The 21,223-nt window shown below is 35.8% G+C and overlaps 1 protein-coding gene across 2 annotated transcripts; it reads left to right on the top strand.

The window, feature by feature from the left end:
• The first annotated feature begins 1,809 nt into the window (after positions 1 to 1,809).
• GUF1 (GTP binding elongation factor GUF1) lies at positions 1,810 to 20,897 on the top strand. 2 transcript variants are annotated; one of them, XM_064652915.1, is made up of 17 exons: positions 1,810 to 2,045; positions 2,689 to 2,800; positions 4,393 to 4,541; positions 4,763 to 4,843; positions 6,424 to 6,501; positions 7,328 to 7,411; positions 7,893 to 7,957; positions 9,112 to 9,315; positions 10,665 to 10,804; positions 11,910 to 12,033; positions 12,405 to 12,537; positions 13,258 to 13,401; positions 14,417 to 14,550; positions 16,407 to 16,508; positions 18,537 to 18,656; positions 19,574 to 19,610; positions 20,556 to 20,897. In XM_064652915.1, the coding sequence occupies exons 1-17, from the start codon at positions 1,917 to 1,919 to the stop codon at positions 20,691 to 20,693; spliced, it is 1,974 nt and encodes a 657-aa protein (XP_064508985.1). In that variant the 5' UTR covers positions 1,810 to 1,916; the 3' UTR covers positions 20,694 to 20,897. The 2 variants fall into 2 exon arrangements, with proteins under 2 accessions (XP_064508985.1, XP_064508986.1); XM_064652916.1 differs by lacking the exons at positions 1,810 to 2,045; positions 2,689 to 2,800; positions 4,393 to 4,541; ... (3 more) ...; positions 7,893 to 7,957; positions 9,112 to 9,315 and adding an exon at positions 9,687 to 9,812.
• The last annotated feature ends 326 nt before the right edge of the window (positions 20,898 to 21,223 follow it).

Genomic DNA, 21,223 nt, shown 5'->3' with positions numbered 1-21,223 from the left:
ACAGAAATCCTCACCATTGAAATAAAGTACTCTTTCTCTTTTTGTTGTTGTTTTTTTACCCCCTTCACTACTGCCAGGGAATATTGTTCTGTTTTTATTTCTACATTTCCATAGTCTCATGGTACTACCAAAGATTGCTTCCAAAGGAGGTGGACTGCTGAGTGAGTAGTAAGTGGTGCATTCTTCGCTGTGTTTCATAGATACCACTGATTACAGATCTGCTTGGCCTTCTGCATGCACATATATATATACACATGTATATATATAGCACTAAGAAATCTTAGTTGCATTTTATCAGCTCGTATTTTACTATCAAAGAATGCTTCTTTACCTTTTGTATTATTCAATGCATTACAGCATTACAGTACGCTATTTCATCCTGTGTGATTGTCACACTTATGGAAATTTAGTAGATGACTCTGATACCTGACCGCTTTAGGGGAAAACATACAACTGTTAAAACTCAGGTTATCATACTGTGTCAGTTAGGGAATATATTTGTTTCTATTGAACACAATCCAGGAAATAACATGTAACACTGATTGATTTGCAATTATGACAATCACATTTTTTCTTCAACTTAAATAATTATTGGTAGGACATTTAACACTGCATTTGTGTGTAGCTGTAATAAGACACTTGAGAATCAGACAAGAAATTCATGCTTATATTTTGGTTTTGCCTCGTTAGTCATTAATCTGTTAATATTTGAATTTACCATTTATATGGCTGGCTTCAGTGTTAGTCAATATAGCTAGAGACAGGTACATTTACTTTATCTTCATTAAAACTAATGGCTTTTGAAGTTCAGGAAAGGTGTACATCCATCCATCACATTTTGACATATAAATGGATCACTTGAAAATTCATCTTTCTTCTACTGGCTTGCTGTCCCATATATACTTTAATATTTATTATTCTGCTGAACTGTACATCTTTGCATAATAGTAGTATGTTCTACAGCTCTATAGAACTCAGAGCAAATTGATCAAAAATCTTAATATTCGCTTCATATATTATCCAAGCTGAAAAGTGAAGCTAAAGACAGATGAACACAATTTTTGTGCTCTATCCTGGCTTAGAATGGACCATCAATCTGAACTTCAAGTTAACAGTACATGTAATAATTTTGTTCATATAACTAGGAGTCATTCTGGAAATGCAGTTCCATTCCGGCTTTTCTTCATTTATTTCAGAACTCTAAAATACATGCACCTGCAAATAGCTTTGCATTAGGAACTGCTCTTTCTCTGGATAGACCAGCACTCACTGTGTAAATGTTCAATCCATGCCAACAGGACAAGAGCAAGTTCTGGCATGAAGATGCAGCACATGAGCTCATTGAGTAACTACTCCAACACAGCTCCTTGGATCCTGGCTTTATTCAGCCAGGTTAGTGGGCATGTAGTGCAAATACAAGTCTTGATTCTCTAAGGAGTAGATACAGTACAAATACAACCTTTAGTCATGCTATTTGGTTCGAATTATGGTTTTTTGAGTATTTTTGTGACTATGCAATTTTGTGGGGACATTTTGTTACACATCGTGAACAACGTGTGCTGTCAGTGTGAATGTGCAATTTAGCTACCCCTGCAATTGTTGTGGAACAGCCACATGCTGCCAAAGTGGCAGACGCGCAATCAAACGAATCCCTCTGCAACGCCATTGAAGAACTCCCGCCCTTCCCCGGACGTGCGTGGGGAGCTGTTGGAGCTCCGACCGCTTCCGCTTCCGCTCCCGCTGGGGGCGCTTCCGGCGCGTCAGCGCTGCCGCCGCCTCTGTTCCCACCGCCCCTGTTCCCGCCGCCTCTGTTCCCCCCGCCTCTGTTCCCGCCGCCTCTGTTCCCGCCGCCTCGCCTGTGCCGCGGCGCGGTCCCGCCGTGGGGCTGTGAGGGAGCGAGCCCGGCCCCGAGCGCGATGGCCCTCGCCGGCAGGACAGCGGCGTGGTGGGCGCGGTTGCGGAGCCCCTGCCCCGCCGCCGCCCCGCTCTGCCTTGCGGCCTGGCTGCCCGCGGCGGGCCGGCGGCGGTACAGCTCCCGCGGCAAGGTGCGTCCGCAGGGACGGAGGGGAGGAGGGAGAGATGGGTCGGGGACGCGGTTTCGCCTGCCCGAAGTTGTCCTGCGGAGGGCCTGCGTGTGGCAGGCGGCCTTTCCAGGCACGCCGTGTTGATGTCCAGGTGTTGGAAAGATAAACTGCTTGTTAGAATTGTCTTGTTGAGGTTTAGGGCTTGACATGCTTCAATGGTCTCAGACCTAGGGGCGAGTTTGCGGGCCACATGGACATTCGGCAGAACTCCCAAGATAAGGAAGAAGCTAATAAAGCCAACTCAGCAAGTGTGCTGGGTGAAAGATAATTCTGGTAAGGGGAGATCACGACCACAGAGTCGTGACCACCCACCCATGAAATCCACCAGCTGTAGAAAAAGACTGCGCCTGGGGACTAACTAGCGTGAGGGAATCAGATCCCTATGTACATGAGAACATGTACACATGTTCTTTCGCACACTTTCTGATTATTCAAAGTGATAAATTCATTTATATGACTGAAGCATTTTAAACAATGGTGACAAGTTTTTGTATCTCTGTTCAACCTGTGCCTACTCTAGAGAAAAGAAATTTTTTAAAGGCCAGGTCATATTGTACATAGAGACTGTAATCATGATTTATGAAAAGAAATTTCTGTTTTTCAGGAAAAATTAGATATGTCAATATATCCGGTTGAAAGCATTAGAAACTTCAGTATTATAGCTCACGTAGATCATGGCAAAAGTACACTAGCAGACAGATTGTTGGAAATTACAGGTAGGTGTTCTTATTTTATACTACCTTTTCTTGATATGGAAGGTGATGTCTAAGTTTTTATATCTTTGGTCGTTACTAAAATTTCTAATATCTTTCTTCTAATGCCAGGTTACTTATGCTTTTAGGCTCTCAGTTGTGTAGTGTTACACATATGATGGACTTTGTGATTGAGATCTGCCTACATGCAGGGGTAAGGAAGTGTGTAATTCACTCGAGGAAGTACGTATTTTGGAAAGAGACTGAAAAGGAGTGTACTTCCTTGTTCAGGATTTTACTCCTGTCATCCATTAGATCAGTACAGAGCAAGTTTGTGATGTTTACTGCCAGTGGTAGGGGTGGACTGTCACAGCCTAAAGGTTCTGGACAGTAGTTTTCAAACATGTCATTGAAAGTGAGGGACTTCAGCTGCTTATACTTAGATGAAAGTAATGATGTGTCCTGTTGTGAGCAAACCATTCTTAACTGCCTTCCATGCTGCTGGAGTTCACTGATACCGCAGCTGATATGATGCTGAATTGTAAGTTTTGGAAATCATAGAATCAGCTGGGTTGGAAAGGACCTCCAAGATCATCAAGTCCAACACTTGATCCACTACCGCCGTGTTTACTAGACCATATGGTGATGCAGCCCTATGTTGATTTAGATCAGTGTGTACAGTAGCTGCCAGTAACTGAATGTAAATTCCGGGGATTCTCAGCTCATACACAGACTTGCTTTTTTTGTTCACTCTGAGTGTCGGTGAATTTGTGTTACATTAACCTTCAGAGTCATTTATTTTGACTTCACCAGAGTGCTTCTTGGACTTCAGTGGTTTTATTTCTATGTTATTGTTGAGGATAAGGAAAATGCCCCCTTTAAAAGAAAAGTGAGGAAAGAAGTGCTAAGGGATCTTCACAAGTGACTCTGAAACTAGACTTTCCTTGGAAGAGGTAGACAGAGGTTGCCTTAGAGGGTTCTCTAAAGCAGGCTGTAAAGCAATTGCTCTGTCTCTGAAGAGGATACTAATTTCAGAGCAGAGCTTAAATTAGCTGCTCAGAAATACTCTGGAAGAGTCTTGCTTTTCTCATTTAAGGGGTGAACAAAACCTGGGAGAGAAGCTTTTGATCAAAGTTATTTTTTTGTTATTACCTCCTATTTTTACCTGATGCCTGTGATAGAATGGAATTTTGAATTCAGGTCTGTCAGTCTCTGTGATAAAGCTGTTCTTGCACTTGAGATTGGTGCTGGTTGGAGCTGTGGGCCATGGAGCTGCTCTTCAGTGATGGGAGCTCAAGTTTACTTAAATATAAAAATTATTTAGCACTGAATGGAATTTTTGCTTCCTAATCTCTGATTTAGACTTGGATGATCTTGTGTATCCTGCTTATTCAGCACAGTATTTTATATAATTTAATACATAAAATTTGTTTATCAAATGTAAGGAGTGAAGCATAGTTTTATTTTTGATTAAAAATCTTAGTTTAGCTTAATCACATGGAAAAGCTTCATTTGCAGCTGCAAGTCTTGAGTTTTCTTGGTTAGTGGCATTTATTTTGAGAGCTAATGTAGTAAATAAGGTAATAAAGCTTTTTTTTTTCCTTTCATTTTTGTAGGAACAATTTCCAAAACTGACCGTAATAAACAAGTGCTAGATAAACTGCAGGTGGAACGTGAAAGAGGAATTACAGTTAAAGCACAATCTGCATCTCTCTTCTACAATCATGAAGGCATAAACTACCTCTTAAATCTTATTGACACGCCAGTAAGTTAAATATAAAGAGTGTTGAAATCACACAAAGCTAAATGTCTTTATATTTAAAAGCAGGAGATTTCTGGCTTTTTGTATTTATCCAGTTCCTCTTTTTTTTTTTTCCAAAATGTGAACATATATATGAAAACATATACAAATGAAAACACAGTACAGAAGGCTTTGCAAAAGACTCTAGAAATACCTGAAATTGTAAACATTTGTTTCCTCCACAGGGCCACGTAGATTTCAGCTATGAAGTATCACGGTCACTGTCTGCCTGTCAGGGTGTCATACTGGTAGTGGATGCAAATGAGGTAGAGTTCTTAATTCTTGTTTCTTATTTAGAATTTCCATATTTCCTTAAATAAGCTAGAGAGAAGATTGGTCCTGTTTTTTTTTTTTTTTTTTTTTTTTTAATTTTTTCACCACTTTTTTTGCCCCTCATTTATCTCCATAGAAGTATTATGTTGCAGAAGAAGAGCAGTGGAAGTTTAGAAAAAATCTAGAGACATACCACAGATCCATGACATAGCAGTAACAGCACAGGATTAGTGAAGAATACAGATCCTGTTTTTTGGAGAGTATGAACTCAGCAAATGGCAGTCTGGAGAGCTTCTAGCTATTGTACCAACACCCATTTGAGTACCTTCAGTTAACAGACTAGAATATGAGGATTATGGAATTGTGATTTTAAATATGGGCACATTATCAATGAAATAGTTTGTGAGAATTTTCTCTGTGGTGTATTTATGATTGTATTGTACAAGGGTCAAATGAATGCTAGTGTTTCCCACGTTTTATGGAAAAAACCAAGCCCAACTAACTACCTGCCTATCAATGATTATGAACACTTGCTCCTTATTAGCTTGATGGGCAAGTGGACTCTTTAGGGAAGCTTCAGTAATAAATATGTTCCCTACATATGTTGATGTTTTTATATTTAATTTTTTTAATGTCACATTTAAATATTATGTGATTATTTGGTGTTCTGTATTTGTCTTTCAGGCAGAATGGTTACAAACTCAACTTACTAATTACATTTTTTTGATAAGCATTCTTTATTGCTTCTTTATATTGCCTAAAAAGGCCCATATATCCATAATGAATATCCCTATATAAGTAATCTTCCATTTGATCTGTTCTGAACAAAGGAAAGACAACAAGTAGATATTTTTTAACTCCTTCTCTTCCCCCCATCCCCACTTCTGCCCTCTCTGATCCAGTTGTGATAATATTGCTTTATATTCTCATTCATTAGCATTTCTGTCTTTTTGTTTTCCCTGGTCTGGTACTTGGATCTGGAAGGGATCCTTTTCTTCTAATCAGAGCTGTTTTGCTAGCCTTATGAAAGAAATATGAGGTATAAACTCTATCATTTGTTTTCTTTTATGAAAGTAACTGTAGGGTAAGTTGAAGATATGTTCCTGATGCGTGGAGTAATTAGAGTCTTATCACAATGATAAACATCCCTTTTTCTTTGTCAGAGTCCATTTGTAAATAGTTTGTTGAGAACAAAAAAATGTGTTCTTTGAGATACCTGTTATTTATTTCTGAAGAGCCAAGATCATAACATACACAAAAATATGTGCATAATGTATGTTATGTTATCTATAATAATTCTGTGAAAGTGGTCACACATACAGTATTATTAGTTTGTCTACTTCTATTCAGATTATGAAAAATTATAATTAAGAAAGTTGTTTTTTTTTCTCAGCAATTGTGTATAATCAATCACCTTTTACTTATTTTCCATCTCAGAAATAAAAAAGTGGATAGAATAGTGAAGTAATCCTAAATTGTATAGTAGGCCAAACGCAAACACTCACCAAAACTCGGGAAGTTTCCGAGTTTTATAATTTATAATTTTTATAATTTTATAATGCTTATTTTCTAGGGTATTCAGGCTCAGACGGTGGCAAACTTCTATCTTGCTTTTGAAGCACAGCTTTCAATAATTCCTGTCATAAATAAGGTAATAAAGGTTTTAGACTTTCCTCTTAACTAGTTGGGTTGTTTGAGTGTCTAGAAGACTGATAAGAAATGTATCCTGAAATATATAATGAAAGTATACAATTAAGTATATAATGAAAAAAATTGTTATAATATTTATAATATATATAATACTATTACACTGTAATAAGAATTTTCTGTATTTGTTGTCTGCTTAACATTTTACAGTAATTGCTTGGATGCCAAGTTTTAATTTCATAAAATACATGTAGGTATTTAAAAAACGTAGCACTTAAATACATGGCTTAGTGGTGGACTTGGCAGTGTCAGGTTTACTGTTGGAATTGATGGAGTTAGAAGTCCATTGATACTAAGGAGGCTAAATGAGCAGCAGCTCCATATTTAAAAAGTGAGTTGTAGTTTTAAATGAAATCCAAGAGTTATGTTTTATACAGTTTTGAGGCCTTTATTATTGGAATCACAAGATTAGTTATGCTCACCTTATGTTAATTGCTTTTTGTAGATGTATCTTGTACTTAATGTTTGGCCCTGTAAACAATGTAGATAGCATTTAATGATTTCAAATTACTTTGTAAACTAAAGATTTTTACCAAATCTTGGACAGCATGTTTTGCCTTATGAAACAGGCCAAAAATAGACTAGTTACAGGGAGGATCCTTCCTGAAGTCAAGGAAGACAGACTTTCTAAAATTAATCTTGGTCATTTCTTGAAGACAGACAGTATTTACTCATAAATACATAAAAGTTTCTTGTTGTACTTCTGGAAAAAGGTGCTGGATCATGTGAAAGAGTGATTGCTTATATATTTAGCAGTTTGGTTTTTTCAGATTGACTTGAAGAATGCAGACCCTGAAAGAGTTGAAAAACAAATTGAGAAGCTGTTTGATATCCCTACAGATGAATGCATAAGGGTAAAATCTCTCAAGTTTTATAACATGGCTGATGGTATAACAGTATCTGCTTTGTAGCTAGTGAAAGAACATGTACATGTAGTAAATTGAAAGGGTGCCATCTGTCTGCATGTCTTTTTCTGACAGATGAATTTATTTAAAGTTTTTCTCCTGTAAAAGAGTGGAGAAAACTTTTCAGTTAAAAATTCTAGTATGTTTTGATGAATAGCATCAGAGATTTAAAACTTTCTCATTGTCAGTCTATAAATTGTTTTCATTTCTATCATAACAATAATTGCTATTCACAAGAGAAAACATTTAAGAGTATAATCTATGAGAAAAGAAATGTTTCATAGTAATAGCATTCTAAAGTGTCCTTCTGACTGCTTTTATGGGTAGTATTATCTATGGCCACTAAAACTGTCTAAGTAAACGTGACACTATTTAATAGATATTGAATGAGTGTAAGTTGTGTCTTACAAAATTGTTGGATTTGTTTTAGATTTCTGCTAAAAAAGGAACAAATGTTGAAAAAGTTCTTCAAAAGGTCATTGAGAGGATCCCACCGTAAGTCTCTATTTAATTGTATATCTAATTAACATTGTAAGGCTTATTAGGAAACCGTGATTTGCATTTGTATGGTATTGGTAGTAGTCTTATACTTAATATGCATCTGATTTAAAGAAAATACTTTATAGAGAAATGTGAGAGTAATCTAATGCTTGAGCTGGTTAAGTCAATTTCAAATTTCAAATGAGAAAAAGTGACATTTCAGATTTGAGATGCCTTTAAAAAAATGAATGTGTGAATATCAGCAGAGAAGAATTCTTTATTCTTAAGAAGTGGGATAGGAAAATTAATTCAGCCTGAAGTGAAAGGTGAGAGATGAGCCACTAAAGGTGATACTTTTGTGACTTTTTATAGCTTCCATAAAGTGTTTACAGGTATGTACTGTTATCACTTTTGAACATTACATTGTTAAAATGATAAAGGTAATTTAAATCTGTTGTGTTTAGAGTTTCATATCCTGAACCCGACCTTTAAAATAGACTTGTGAGAACTTGATGATAAAGCTGCTAAATTACAGTTCAGTTTCAGTCAGCATATTGCTTTTCATTCATTTTTTCCTGCTATTAAGTAATAGTGGTAAGAGAGGGTCTACAGAAGGGCCACAAAGATGATCAAAGGACTGGGCAGCCAGCCCTGTGAGAAAAGGCTGAGAGAACTGGGCTTGTTCAGGCTTGAGAAAAAAAGGCTTAGGGGAGACCTTATTGCCATATTCTGGTATTTAAATGGTAGCTACAAAGAGGATGGAGACTCCGTTTTTACTAGGAGTAACATGGAAAAGATGAGGGTTAATGGGTATAAGTTAGTCCTGAGGAGATTTCAGTTGAACACAGGAGGAAAATGTTTCACAATCAGCCATTAGAATAATCTCCCCAGAAAAGTGAGGAAGATTCCCCAGTATTGAACATTCTCAAGATTCGTCTGGACAGGGTGCTGGGCCATCTTGTCTAGACCATGCTTTTGCCAAGAAGGGTTGGACCAGGTGATCGTTGAGATCCCTTACAACCTGGTATACTATGATTCTATGGAAGTTTTGGGGGTGGGTGTGCTTGCTCACTCAGTATTGAATGAAAACACAATGCATAATATATTGGGGGTTTTAAAATTGTTTTTATTGTTGTTTGTTTGTTTTGTTTGTTTGTTTTTTGTGACAGACCCCAGTGTAATACTGCTGATCCATTGAAAGCCTTAGTGTTTGACTCCACCTTTGACCACTACCGAGGCGTTGTAGCTAATGTTGCTCTCTTTGGTGGGGAGATTGCAAAAGGGAATAAAATTGTGTCTGCACACACGAAGAAAAGATACGAAGTCAGCGAAGTCGGAATTCTGACTCCAAATGAACAGCCAACACATAAGCTGTAAGTAAAATCTTCTTACAGTGGAACAAATCACAAGTTGGTGTAAGCTACAAAATCCTTCATTTTCTGTTTCATTTTTGCGTTGAGTGATAAAAGCTGGGAGATGTTTAGGTTGTTTTTTTTTTTTGTTCTTTGGTGGTGTTTTTTTTATAATTATTATTTGTAATTTAATGCTCAGTGTCAATCTTTTTCATTTTGGGCATACTGAGGCAGAAGGTTTTGGGGACTGCTTTTTGGGCACTACTGGGGGAGGAAGCCATTCTGTCATCTGTAGTACATGGAACATCTGGACAGCTACTTTTTTTAAGACTAGCATTTGATATCCTTATTCAGCTGTCCAATTTATTTCTAGGAACTGCCTTGCTTGAGAGTGGAAGGGAATGGGGCTTCATCTTAGTTATTGCTGCAGCATATGTTAAGGGTGGAAAACTTAAAATCCATGAATACAACAGCTTCCAGAAACTGGCTTCTCATGGCAGCAGTGGGAAGAAAACCAGGTACTTAGAATTAGTGGAGAAGTTTTACCAGTTTGCATCCAAATATGTGTTAATTGCTACTGGGGGATTCTCAGTGAGACTACATTACTGTGTCTGGTGGGTTGAGCCCAGCGAGCAACTACGCACCCAATCACCCATTTGCTTCTTTTTTATTGTGAAGCATGAGGTTATATGTCATGGAATATCTCTTTGACCAGTTTGGGTCTGCTGGCTCTGTCACCTCCTAGTCTCTTTCCCACCCCATTTGCTTGGGGAGGGGCAAAGTGAGAAACATAGAGGGCCTTCATGCTGTGCAAGCAGTGTTCAGTAATAGCTAAAACATTGTTATGTTATCAAGACTGTTTAGTCTCAAATCCCAAACACATCATCATACAGGGCTGCTCTGAAGATAGTTACCTCCATCCTAGCCAAAACCAGTATTTTACTGGGTATTTTACTTGGTATCTACCATGGGTTCCCCTCCAGTTAGCATTATGTGCTCATGGAAGATGTTTGTCTTATTTCTTCCTCTTGGTATATGAAACTTGCTGTGTTGACAGCTGGGAACTGTTCTGGCTTCTGTGTCTTAGAAGGAGCTTCTCAGGGGTTTAGCTCCATCTTTTAAACTGGGAATAATACAGAATTCAAAATCCAGGACCATAAATGTACTGTTCAGCTGTAACAGAAATAGAACTGCTTGAGGCAGTTCACAACTTTAGGGTGAAACAACTGAAATCTGGCTTCTGGACTATGGATATGGGCTTTTAGTGGGATGACTTATTTGAATTTCTGTCTGGGCTAAATCAAGTAGGAAAATATTGGAAATACTACTAATGCCAAGAAGCATGCCTATATAACACCAATTTTATTTAGATATGCAGGACAGGTGGGCTACCTGATTGCTGGAATGAAAGAAGTAACAGAAGCCCAAATAGGAGACACACTCTTTTTGTATAAACAGCCAGTGGAGCCTTTGCCTGGCTTTAAGTCAGCGAAGCCAATGGTTTTTGCAGGTGAGGAGTAAACCAGTATAAAGTGGAATTACTTTTCTTTCCCAATTACAAGAGTAAGAGAGCTGTTAGAGCTTTTAAAAGAATACGTGTGTATTAAGAGTTGTGAGGATTAGAATTTCAGCAGAGAAGTGTGTCATTTATGTAGCTTTGTGTAATTTTCCCTGTAACTTAACAGACAGGATTAATAATAGTTGCTGACTGGTTTTATATGAGTACAAGACTAACGTGTATTTTTTGCCATGATTATTGTTTCTAATTCCAGTAAACTCTTAATAGCTGGAAAAGAAGGATTGAGACCTAGAAGAATAAAAAAAAAGTAATTTGGGGGGAATTCTTCGTATTGATAATCAGGTTTCCATAATTATTGTACTAATACAAATGCTACAGAAGGTGGCTTTAGAAGGAAATAAATTCTGTATATAATTTTCCAGACTTGTGAAGCAGTGCATAAAAACTCACTTGAACTGTCTCATTGAGATTAGGCAGTCAGTCAGTGAATGTAGAAAAGTGTAATCTTCTAAATAATGTTTTTGTGGGCACATGTGTTGCTTCTTGGTGTAGAGTAATCTACATTTTCTGAAGATACAGTGATGTGAAAAGTGATAAAGTAGAACCTATTTTATGCAGTAATTATACAAACAGCTGTTTTTATTTATTTCAAAAAATATAGAAACATTTGCAACTTTCAAATGACACATTTTATTTTCCATTCAGTCTTACCTTTGAAGAAACATCTCAGTGAAATCTGTCCACTTTTTCATGCATGCTTAAGCTATATGTTTACACTGCAGCCCTGTAAAACAGTGGTTATATTCAATTGTGCATCTTCCACAACTGTGAAGGATTAGATGAGTACAGTGATCCTACCATTATGCTTTAAGTGTTAATTCTGAGGTAATCTAAAACTTTATTATTATGTTTTGATTAATTTTTATGAGGAAAAAGAATCCTTTTATTTTTTTTTCATGTTTAAAAACAACTGGAACACAAACTAAGCTGTTTCTGATTTTATTACTGTGTTCACTGTCAGAGGCATATTTGGAAGCTAAGTACACTCTAGATAAAGCTCTCTATCACATCGCTTCTATCTAATATATTTTGACAGGAATGTATCCTGTAGATCAAACAGAATATAATAATCTCAAAAGTGCTTTGGAAAGGCTGACATTGAATGATTCCAGTGTAACTGTTCATCGTGACAGTAGTCTTGCCTTAGGAGCTGGATGGAGGTGAGGCTTTTATACTGCTTTAATTTTTGGAACTGTTCATAAATTGAGAATGCAGGTTTAAGTCAATTGAAGACAATTAAAATGAATTCAAAATTAGGAGCTTTGATTCAAATTAATGATAGCTAAAGATCAAAAGCATTTAATTTTCTTACATTCTCTGTTTGCACAAAGTGAAATTTGTTGTGATAGATTTTTTTTTTTCTCCAAGACACACAGTATTGAACTTTAGGATTATTTTGGTCCTTTGGAGGTTGTTTGCGATGCTTGATATTGCCACACTATCAGTGTAAATATGTTGGAGGGTGAAAAAAATCCACTGAAATTCTAGGAGATATACAAATACTTTTACCAACAGGTTATTTATTTTCCAGATTGGGTTTCCTTGGTCTTCTACACATGGAGGTTTTTAATCAACGTTTGGAACAAGAGTATAATATGTCTGTTATTTTGACTGCACCAACAGTTCCATATAAAGCTGTTCTTTCCTCAGCAAAGTTGATAAAGGTATGTTAAATTCATTACAAATTTATATAAATAGCAGATGAGAAGCCTCCTATAATAAACACCTACAGTCTGTGTTTAAATGTAAGCTAGCACTGTATTTCATAGGAAATATTAGAAACGCCAGTATTTAACTTACAACTTTTTTTATTTTTTTTAAGGATGTTAACTATTCCTCCTCCATCCACTTCAAGCACTCTTTTTATGTCTTACACTTGTCCCTGAAAATGGGAATATAGGACACATATCTTGCTGTATTCTTCTAAGTACATACTGAGTGGTCTGTATTAAAAACAGGTAAAATAATCTTTCAGGCTTTATCAGGCAAAAAACATGAATGTTTTTAGGAAGAGCTTCTAATTCTATTGTAGGCTGGCAGGGTCTTAGTAACTTAGAGGATAAGGATGAAGTAAGAAGGAAGATCCTCACTTTACAGGTGAGAGAGAGATGTGGAAAGATGGATAGAAAGGCTTTTTGTATTTCTCTCATTTCCCAAGTAAAAAGTAAATCCTGTAATATTTCTGTATAATAATATTTAAAGATATGCTGATAAGGGATTTCTGTAGAAATCTCTTCTGAAATTGTTCTAGTTTTAAACTTGGGTTGCAGAATGCACAAACGTTTTCAAGCAATTGAAACATTTTTTAGCATTTTTTCAATGCTGTATTTGTCTCTTTTGCTACTTGTAAAATTATGCTATCTGGTTTACTTGTTTCTTTTTAGGAGTATGGAAGAGAAGAGATTACTATTATCAACCCTGCTCAGTTTCCTGATAAACTTTCAGTATCAGAGTATTTGGAGCCAACTATTCTTGGTACTATCGTAACACCTCATGAATATATTGGGAAAATTATTGCTTTGTGTCAGGTTGGTATATAGTTTTAGTTTTGTCTTTTGCATTTTTAAGCTCTTTACCTCATACTTAAAGTGAAGATACTAGATAGTATGATAATAGATATTAGTACTTAAACAGTATCTTTGACAGTAGTTATTAATTACTTTTGAAAGAAAAATTATTTTTAACCTATTGTTTGTAACATTCTGAACTACAGAATGCATATATTGAAAATTAGTGATTAAGCTCAGACAATACAGTGCTTGGTCTGTACTAGACTAACTCATATCTTGTTCTGTTTCCTGAAAGAATGGAATCTGCAGCAGGGGAATAAGATGTACTGTTTTTTTAGAAGTATATGGGAGAAAATACAACTTCTGTCAACACTTTACTGTGCACTCATGTATTTTTTTCAGTACTTCACTGAAGTAAATTTACAATAGTGATGGCCAAACACATTTCTCCAAGTATATTTGGAATATTTTTAATTGAAAATATTTTAACTACCATGCATATTGTCTTTATATTATTTTTTCACAATATTTTTCTTAGCTTTTAACATTGCAGAATATGTAATACAAAACAGTACAATACTGTATGTCAATACAGTGAAGAATAAAATCTATTAAAAAGAATTCCTAAAGTAACTTTAGGAACACCCTCCTGGGAGGAAAAAAGATGAGCCTGCAAGCCCAACTGTGTAATACTCCAGTTTGTGTGAAAATCCAATTTCAGTGAGACTTTATGGACAAATAATTATACATTTAAAAGGCAGCAGGAAGCAGAAGTTTTTAAGGATTTCAGCAGTTCAGCATTTAGAGGGGATAGGCTTGAATCATATGTCCAGATAAGTTACAACCACGTCATTTATTACAATGCTGCCATTTGTCCCGGGACTTCAGTGAACTACCAATAAGAAGGTTACTTTGGGGCTTGCCATACAGGAAATCTCTTTTGTAGCTGGATAGCTGTTAATTTTAATTTGCTTTATAATTTTTTGTAGAAAATTTCTTTCAAGGGGAACTGAAACAATTTTTATTTGTCTAGGATCACAGGGCAGTCCAGAAGGATATGTTGTACATTGATGAAAACAGGGTTATGCTAAAATACCTCTTTCCTCTGAATGAAATTGTGTTGGATTTTTATGATGCTCTTAAGTCTCTGTCTTCTGGCTATGCAAGGTAACTACCTCCCCTGTTCCCCCTTCCTCCCTCAAGGGGGGTGTGGTGAAAAAAGATCTGAGGAACAGATACGGAAGGGCATGAGTGAAGAATATTCCTTTACGATGGAAAATCTGTCTCTCTTCACCTTTAGTGGATTAGGTTCATTGTGAAAATGGATGGAAATAAGTATGGAAAACATCAAAAGTGCATCACTACCTAATAATCATTGTCTTTGGTCATGTGTGTATTTTTCAAGTGGCACTGGCTCATCTGTATGAGTTAGGTGGTGCTTACTTGTCTGAAGTGACACAGGGCATTTTCTGTGAGGGGAATCACTGAAACTGTACTACTTATTGTATTAACTGTCTCTTGGTGGAAAAGAGAAAATAACCAAATTGGGTATTTAAAGCTAGTAAAAACACCATGAGATACTTAAACAATACTTACTTTACAGATGTGCTTTATTATGGGAAAAAAGTAAATAATCTGTATTTTGAGACAAAATTTTCTGCTGTGTGTGGCTTCTATGAATTCAGAGGCCAGTACAACACTCAGATGTTTGTGAAGAGCCTTTGTGAGTTTAATGGAAGGGAAAATGTTGCATGGCACACGGCCTTGTGCCCCAGGAAGTGCAATAGCTCTCACAAACCTGGTATGTCAAGATATTAGTAAGATATATTACACAGTAGGAACTGGTATGCCTAATTACATTCTTCATTTTCTAAACATAAAAATGAATTTTATTGAAGGACTGAATTTGCTTTGAGTGTGTATTTTCTTTAATATGCCTTATAAATGTAAGTAAGACATGTTTTGCCCAGGTTTGTAATATTTGCAGTAGAAGCATAAGCAAAAGTGGAGTGGCAGGGTAGAAGAAACAAGGGGTTGAAGATTTTGAATTTCTCTCCAGATGTAGCTCCCCAACTACATAAAACCCAACCTGTTTATCAGAAGCTATCTCATTAGCAGAATTATGCTGATTTTCCTTTGATTCAGGTGTGATTGCAAACAATGTCGCATTATCTTATTTATTTTTATTTCCTAATTGACTCCTTAATATAGCTTGTTTATCATTCTTCTGTTATATAAATATGTTCACATGACTATGATTTATTAAGCCAACTACGACAGAAGAACTTTGAAATAATCTCAAAAGATTTTTCCCCTTTCTGTTCTGATATTTCAGATTTGACCAAATTATATTGGTATTGGTGATCCTCCACATTTATACTTACACACAAGATCAATCTATCTGTCAGTCTATCTATATCTTGCATACATTATCTCTGTAACTCTTGCATTTTAAGAATTTTTGCAAACTGCCACACAGACAGCAAGTCCCATACCGACCAAAGGAGAGTTTGGCAATTAAGTGGAAAACTTAGTTGTCAGAATGATAATAGGGGTCATATAAATGAGAGGATGAAAAGAAAGCAGTCCAGGATTAGTGTATGATTCCTTTGTTATTCAGGACATTTACTGTTCAGAAGCTGTGTTGGAGGGTTCTGTTAACTGGAGCTTGAAGGAGCCTCCAGCTGATAGAAAATAAGTGTTTGAATAAACCCTTTAAAAAACTGTATTAAGCATGTTGATTTCTGCTTGATTTATCTTGCTTAGTAGATTGGAAGGATATCCTGGAAGTCAGGATGACATCTTCTGCTGCATTGGAGGGGACATTATGTGCAGTATGTTTCTAGTCTGGTTTTGCACTGGGGAGATGTTCTGAGAGACTATTAAAAACTGTACTCCAATTTTACTAAAAAGTTCAAATGTTTTATTAAGAATTTTGTCTCTAATTTAAAATTTATGGAACAAAGAACACAGAATATAATTTTACAATATCATCACTAACTTCTGCACTGTCTTTTTTTTAGTTTTGATTATGAAGATGCAGGATACCAAGCAGCAGACCTAATCAAAATGGATATTCTTCTAAATGGAAATCCAGTTGAAGAACTGTCTACTATCATACACAAGTAGGTTGACTAGATTCTTTATGCCAAAGAAATAAGACTTCCTATTAACTTCAATGAAAACATTGTCTATTAATAGGACTTGATGATCTTAAGGGACTTTCCTGACCTAAACAGGTGTATGATTCCAAGTGATTCCAGGTGTAGGTATTACTCTTATATAAGACAAATATGTATGAGCATCGAGGATTCACCACATCACCACTTTCATCACCACTGAAAAAGAGAGGCATTTTGTAATATGAAAATTAGGGAATACATACCATAATTAAAAGCAATTTCTACTTGTCTTTCTCAGTTTAAGTGCTGGATATCATATTTTTTGTGGCAAATGTAGGGCACAGAGGTGAAGGAAAATTCATAATGCCAGTCTTCTAAGGGGCTGGAAAAATTTTAAGTGCAGACCAGTCAAGGAGATGCCAGATGAATCATTTATGGTACTCCATACTGAAAGAAAGTTGGTTTTATTCTCCCAATAATTCCTGTTCTATATAAGTTTGTTGTTATCTTGTCTCCAGCCTTAGTACCAGGAAAACGTAAATATTTACTGGATGCAATTACCTCAGATATTTTTTTTGATAAAATGATTCAATTTCCACGACTGTCTCACGAATTACGGGTGAGGATAATGCCTTTCCCATTTCCAGCCTCTTCTGACACTTTTTACAAGGTTCCCTTCTGTAACTTCAGCATCCCTTTCCAGTAATCCCGAGATCAATTTTTTGTGGGTTGTTTGTTTTTGCATTCTCAAAATACTAATTTATAGTTGCTAAATATTGGTATATTTTCATATTTTTTTACATAAGCGCAATATTGAAATCTTTGGAATTCTGTAACTCCAGAAGGTTGACAAAGGAAAAGGAAACCCTTGCCTTGTTCAGATGGGTTATGGGGCTGGAGTGATATAACTCTGTTGCATAAGATTGTTAAACACTGCATATTTATGAAAAACACATTAAGTAGCAATCTACCTGCATCTCTTACTCTGAAAAGATGCAAAGTGGAGTGGCTCACCTTGCAAAAGTTAGTTAGTTATTTAACATGTATTTCTTGATCAATGTAACTTGCACCTCTGAACTGTTTCACTCACTAAAACTGATAGTCTTTCTTTTAGCTTTAGATTGCTAATGACTTTTTTTTAACTTGTAGTCAGCATTCATTCTGCTCCTGCTGCAGGTATTCTCAGTCTTCCCACTGTAAAAATTGCATCTGTCTATATATAAAGCATTATGCTGAATTACATTTACAGAGATTACTGTAAGCTAGTATTAAGCTAGCAATTATTTGTTCTAATTATAAAAATAAATATATGTATCTCCTAAAAGTGTAATGCTTAATGAACATTACTTAAGTACTTCATGCTTAAATCGTTTGCTCTGTACAGGTAGTAAGGAGTCACATTGTTGCTACCTGAAAATATGTAAAACTGATTTCAGCTGTATGTTGGTAAAAAATGTGTGCTAATTAGGATATTTTTAGAGGGAACAGAGACCCATTTCTTTCCAATGGCTTATGAAAGTATGTTAGTAGCTTCTTTAGATTTTTCTCTTTCCAGAATCTGTAGCACATGCAGATGCTGAATATAGTTGGATAATTTTTATTAGCACATGACTGGAGTACATGATTATTTTTGTTGTTATATAAAGCCAGATCTTTTAAAGTATTTCTGTAATATGTAGATATTTTGACCTTTTGGGCCTACAATCAATGAAAATTCTCCTTGACCTAGTTTAAAATTTCATTTGAAGCTGTAACAGTATTCAAAATGGCTTCAGTGTGATGGATAATCAGGATGTTTATTATAAATATTTTAAGGCCTGCTGTTAATGCAGTCTTATCAGCTGTTAGTATGAAACAGGTGACATACAGAGATCACTCATTAGATGCAAAATTATGATCTGATTACCTTATCTTTTGAGCTATAAAGAGGAAAACTTATGCTGAAATCCTTTTATCAAAGTTTCGTCTATGGACATATTTTTGATGTTGCATCACTCTTTCTGAAAACGCTGGTTTGACTTCCTTTTTCAGTGATAAGGCATATGCCACTGGTAAACTCCTGTGTGAACGTTTAAAAGAGGCTATACCTAGACAGTTGTTTGAAATAGCCATCCAGGCTGCTATTGGCAAGAAAATCATTGCAAGAGAAACGTAAGTGAAGACCATCTGTTCCCTTTTTTCCCCTCCATAATTTAAGCTATGTAAAGTACAGATTTTTAATGTCTCACCATGTTTTATACATTACAGTACTTTGATTTTAGTTCAAAGTTGTATTTTTCTTGTATATGCTACCAGACATCTTGAAAAAAAGAAAAAAAAAACTAAACCAAATTTGGGCTGTGACTGTGATTAAAGACTTTGAATTACAATTATACAAAGAAAATGTATTTTTTATTTTAAATTGCTTGTGGTCAGCATTGCGCTTAGTGGATAAAGCATAATGTCCAACACCTGTGTGTCCATTTCCTCTTTGGCAGTGGAAAAAGTTTCTTCCTACTGAAAAAAATCAGCTAGTTGTGGAATAGTTAAATCTCTGGGAGAGTCAGCAAAAAAAGAACTGATTTGTGCTGTTCCAAAGGAAATATGTTGCAAGCTGAACAACAACTTTTTCTTAAGCAGCATGCACTTCTTTAGAACAAACAGTTTCCTTGATGCTGTGTTTCTTGTCACATTTTTCTGTTGCTGTTTAAATAGGATTTAAATTGTGGTAAAATGATTATAGGTAGGAATTTAAGCCAAGGCGCTGTAAGAATTTGTGTTTATATCTATACACACATGGATGTAACACTTCCTATGAGCTACAGCAGAAGTCCTAGATAAAAAGGCAAGATTGTAATTTTTTTATGTACACATTATACACCCTATGAGGTATTTCTAGGATTAAGAACTGTGAATTGCATCTTCTGCTTAAAACTTCATCTCTTATATACAAAACATGACAATGGTATGATGCCGATGCATCTTACAAAACTAGTAGAAAAACAATTAGCATTTTGACAACTCAGTATTTAGCTTCATGTATAGATGTTCTAATGCGTTAAAGGTATATATATTATTTTATTTTACAGGCTGAAAGCTTACAGGAAAAACGTTGTGGCAAAATGTGTAGGTATTTTTTTTCTTCTTTTTTTTTTTTTTTAAATGTTTCTGACATTTGTAAACCTGCTAAGGTGATAGGCCCATGTTTTCCTAGAAACCCAGCAAAGACTTGTTCTGCTTGCACTCCTAAGTATCCGTGGAATTTTAACAGATACTTTTAAGCTTTTATTTTAAAATTCAACTCTTACAACGTCTAGCTGCAACTTGCAGTAAGAAGGGATCAGAAAAAGTAATGGCTTTTTCAAAGTTACATGCTTGAGTGAATTCACCATGTTCTAATAGTTGAAGACAGAGTAAATGTATATGTACACAAGCATTGTGTAACTTCACATTTCCTAAATTGTTTTTCATATGATAAAGTATAAATGTGCTTCGTAATAAAGCTATTGAATAGTTGGCTATTGACAAGACTCAACAAAGCTATAGGAAAAATGTGATACCTCTTACTCAGCTTATATTTAGTTCTCTGAAGCAAATGTTGGAAATTATTGACCAAGTGTCCCTTTCTCACAACTGTAACAGAATTCTTCTGCTAGGCACATGTATGGGATGGTGTTTGTTCAGTGTTGTACAAGGGTTTAGTTTATTTTTCTAGATAAAAGCACCTAGTGCTAATCAAGATGCCTCTGTACCTGAGCTGGCATTCTGCTGCTGTTCCAAGGGGATATGGATCTGATGTATTGTCTAGTGTCAGCCAGGCTTATGTGAATGTGTATATTTAGGTAACAGAATTCAACCTTCAGGTGAAGGTTCCAAATGAACATGCTTATCTTGCTCCCTTGTTTTTAATGAGTGTTCTTTAGGCATAACTATTTGGAGTATAAAATAATCTTTTGTCTTAATATAACCAACCTTCCTGGCTTTTTTTTAGCCCTTGAATTTAGTGTTGCTGAAATGTACTGTAGCTGCATTTATGGTTTAAGCTTACTAAAATATTTTTCCTTTTCACAGTACGGTGGAGACATTACAAGAAGAATGAAGCTTTTAAAGAGGCAGGCAGAAGGCAAGAGGTTGATGAGAAAAATTGGCAATGTGGAAGTACCAAGAGATGCCTTTATACGTGTTCTAAAGAGAGAAACTGACAAGTAGAGATCAGTGACATGATCATTCTCTCAACTTTTTGCAGACAGGAACATAGTGAGCTAGTACGTGATTTATCACTGTGAGAGGGAACATACTTGACTTTTAATGGTGTAAATTAAGTATATCTGGGAAGATGAACTGAAAGGACTGTGTACTTAAAACATACAGATACTTGTAGATTATTATGAAATTAAAGTTCACTTGACTGAATTTTCACTGTATAGTTTTCATTGTATTTCACTGTTTTCATATTTTTAATACTTAAAAAATGTTTTATTTTTGCATTGCAAGTCTACATATGAAAGAACAGGAACCACATGGCAAAAAGGTTATAAAAATAATTGAAAGGTGTGTATAGACAAACAATGCTGTGTTGGCTTGTTTTTTTTCTTGTAAAGTTTTAGCTGTTGCCATAACTATCAAGCTGCTTCCTGTTTTACTACTTCTAAAGTTGCTGTTGTCAGGAAATCATCACGATGCTGGGAAATCACATTGGGGGAGAAAAAAAATCAAAACTTTTTTAATGTACCACCCTG

Source organism: Pseudopipra pipra, chromosome 4 (assembly GCF_036250125.1).
Source record: "Pseudopipra pipra isolate bDixPip1 chromosome 4, bDixPip1.hap1, whole genome shotgun sequence".
Classification (NCBI taxonomy): Eukaryota; Metazoa; Chordata; class Aves; order Passeriformes; family Pipridae; genus Pseudopipra; species Pseudopipra pipra.
Note: the sequence above shows the minus strand (reverse complement) of the source record. Positions and strands in the feature narration are given on the sequence as shown.

Excerpts from the sequence above, each read along its gene's own strand:
- GUF1 (XM_064652915.1), top strand. The coding sequence starts at position 1,917 with ATGGCCCTCGCCGGCAGGACAGCGGCGTGGTGGGCGCGGTTGCGGAGC. Across the intron at positions 2,801-4,392 it reads CAGATTGTTGGAAATTACAG|GAACAATTTCCAAAACTGAC; the intron begins GTAGGTGTTCTT and ends TCATTTTTGTAG. Across the intron at positions 6,502-7,327 it reads TAATTCCTGTCATAAATAAG|ATTGACTTGAAGAATGCAGA; the intron begins GTAATAAAGGTT and ends TGGTTTTTTCAG.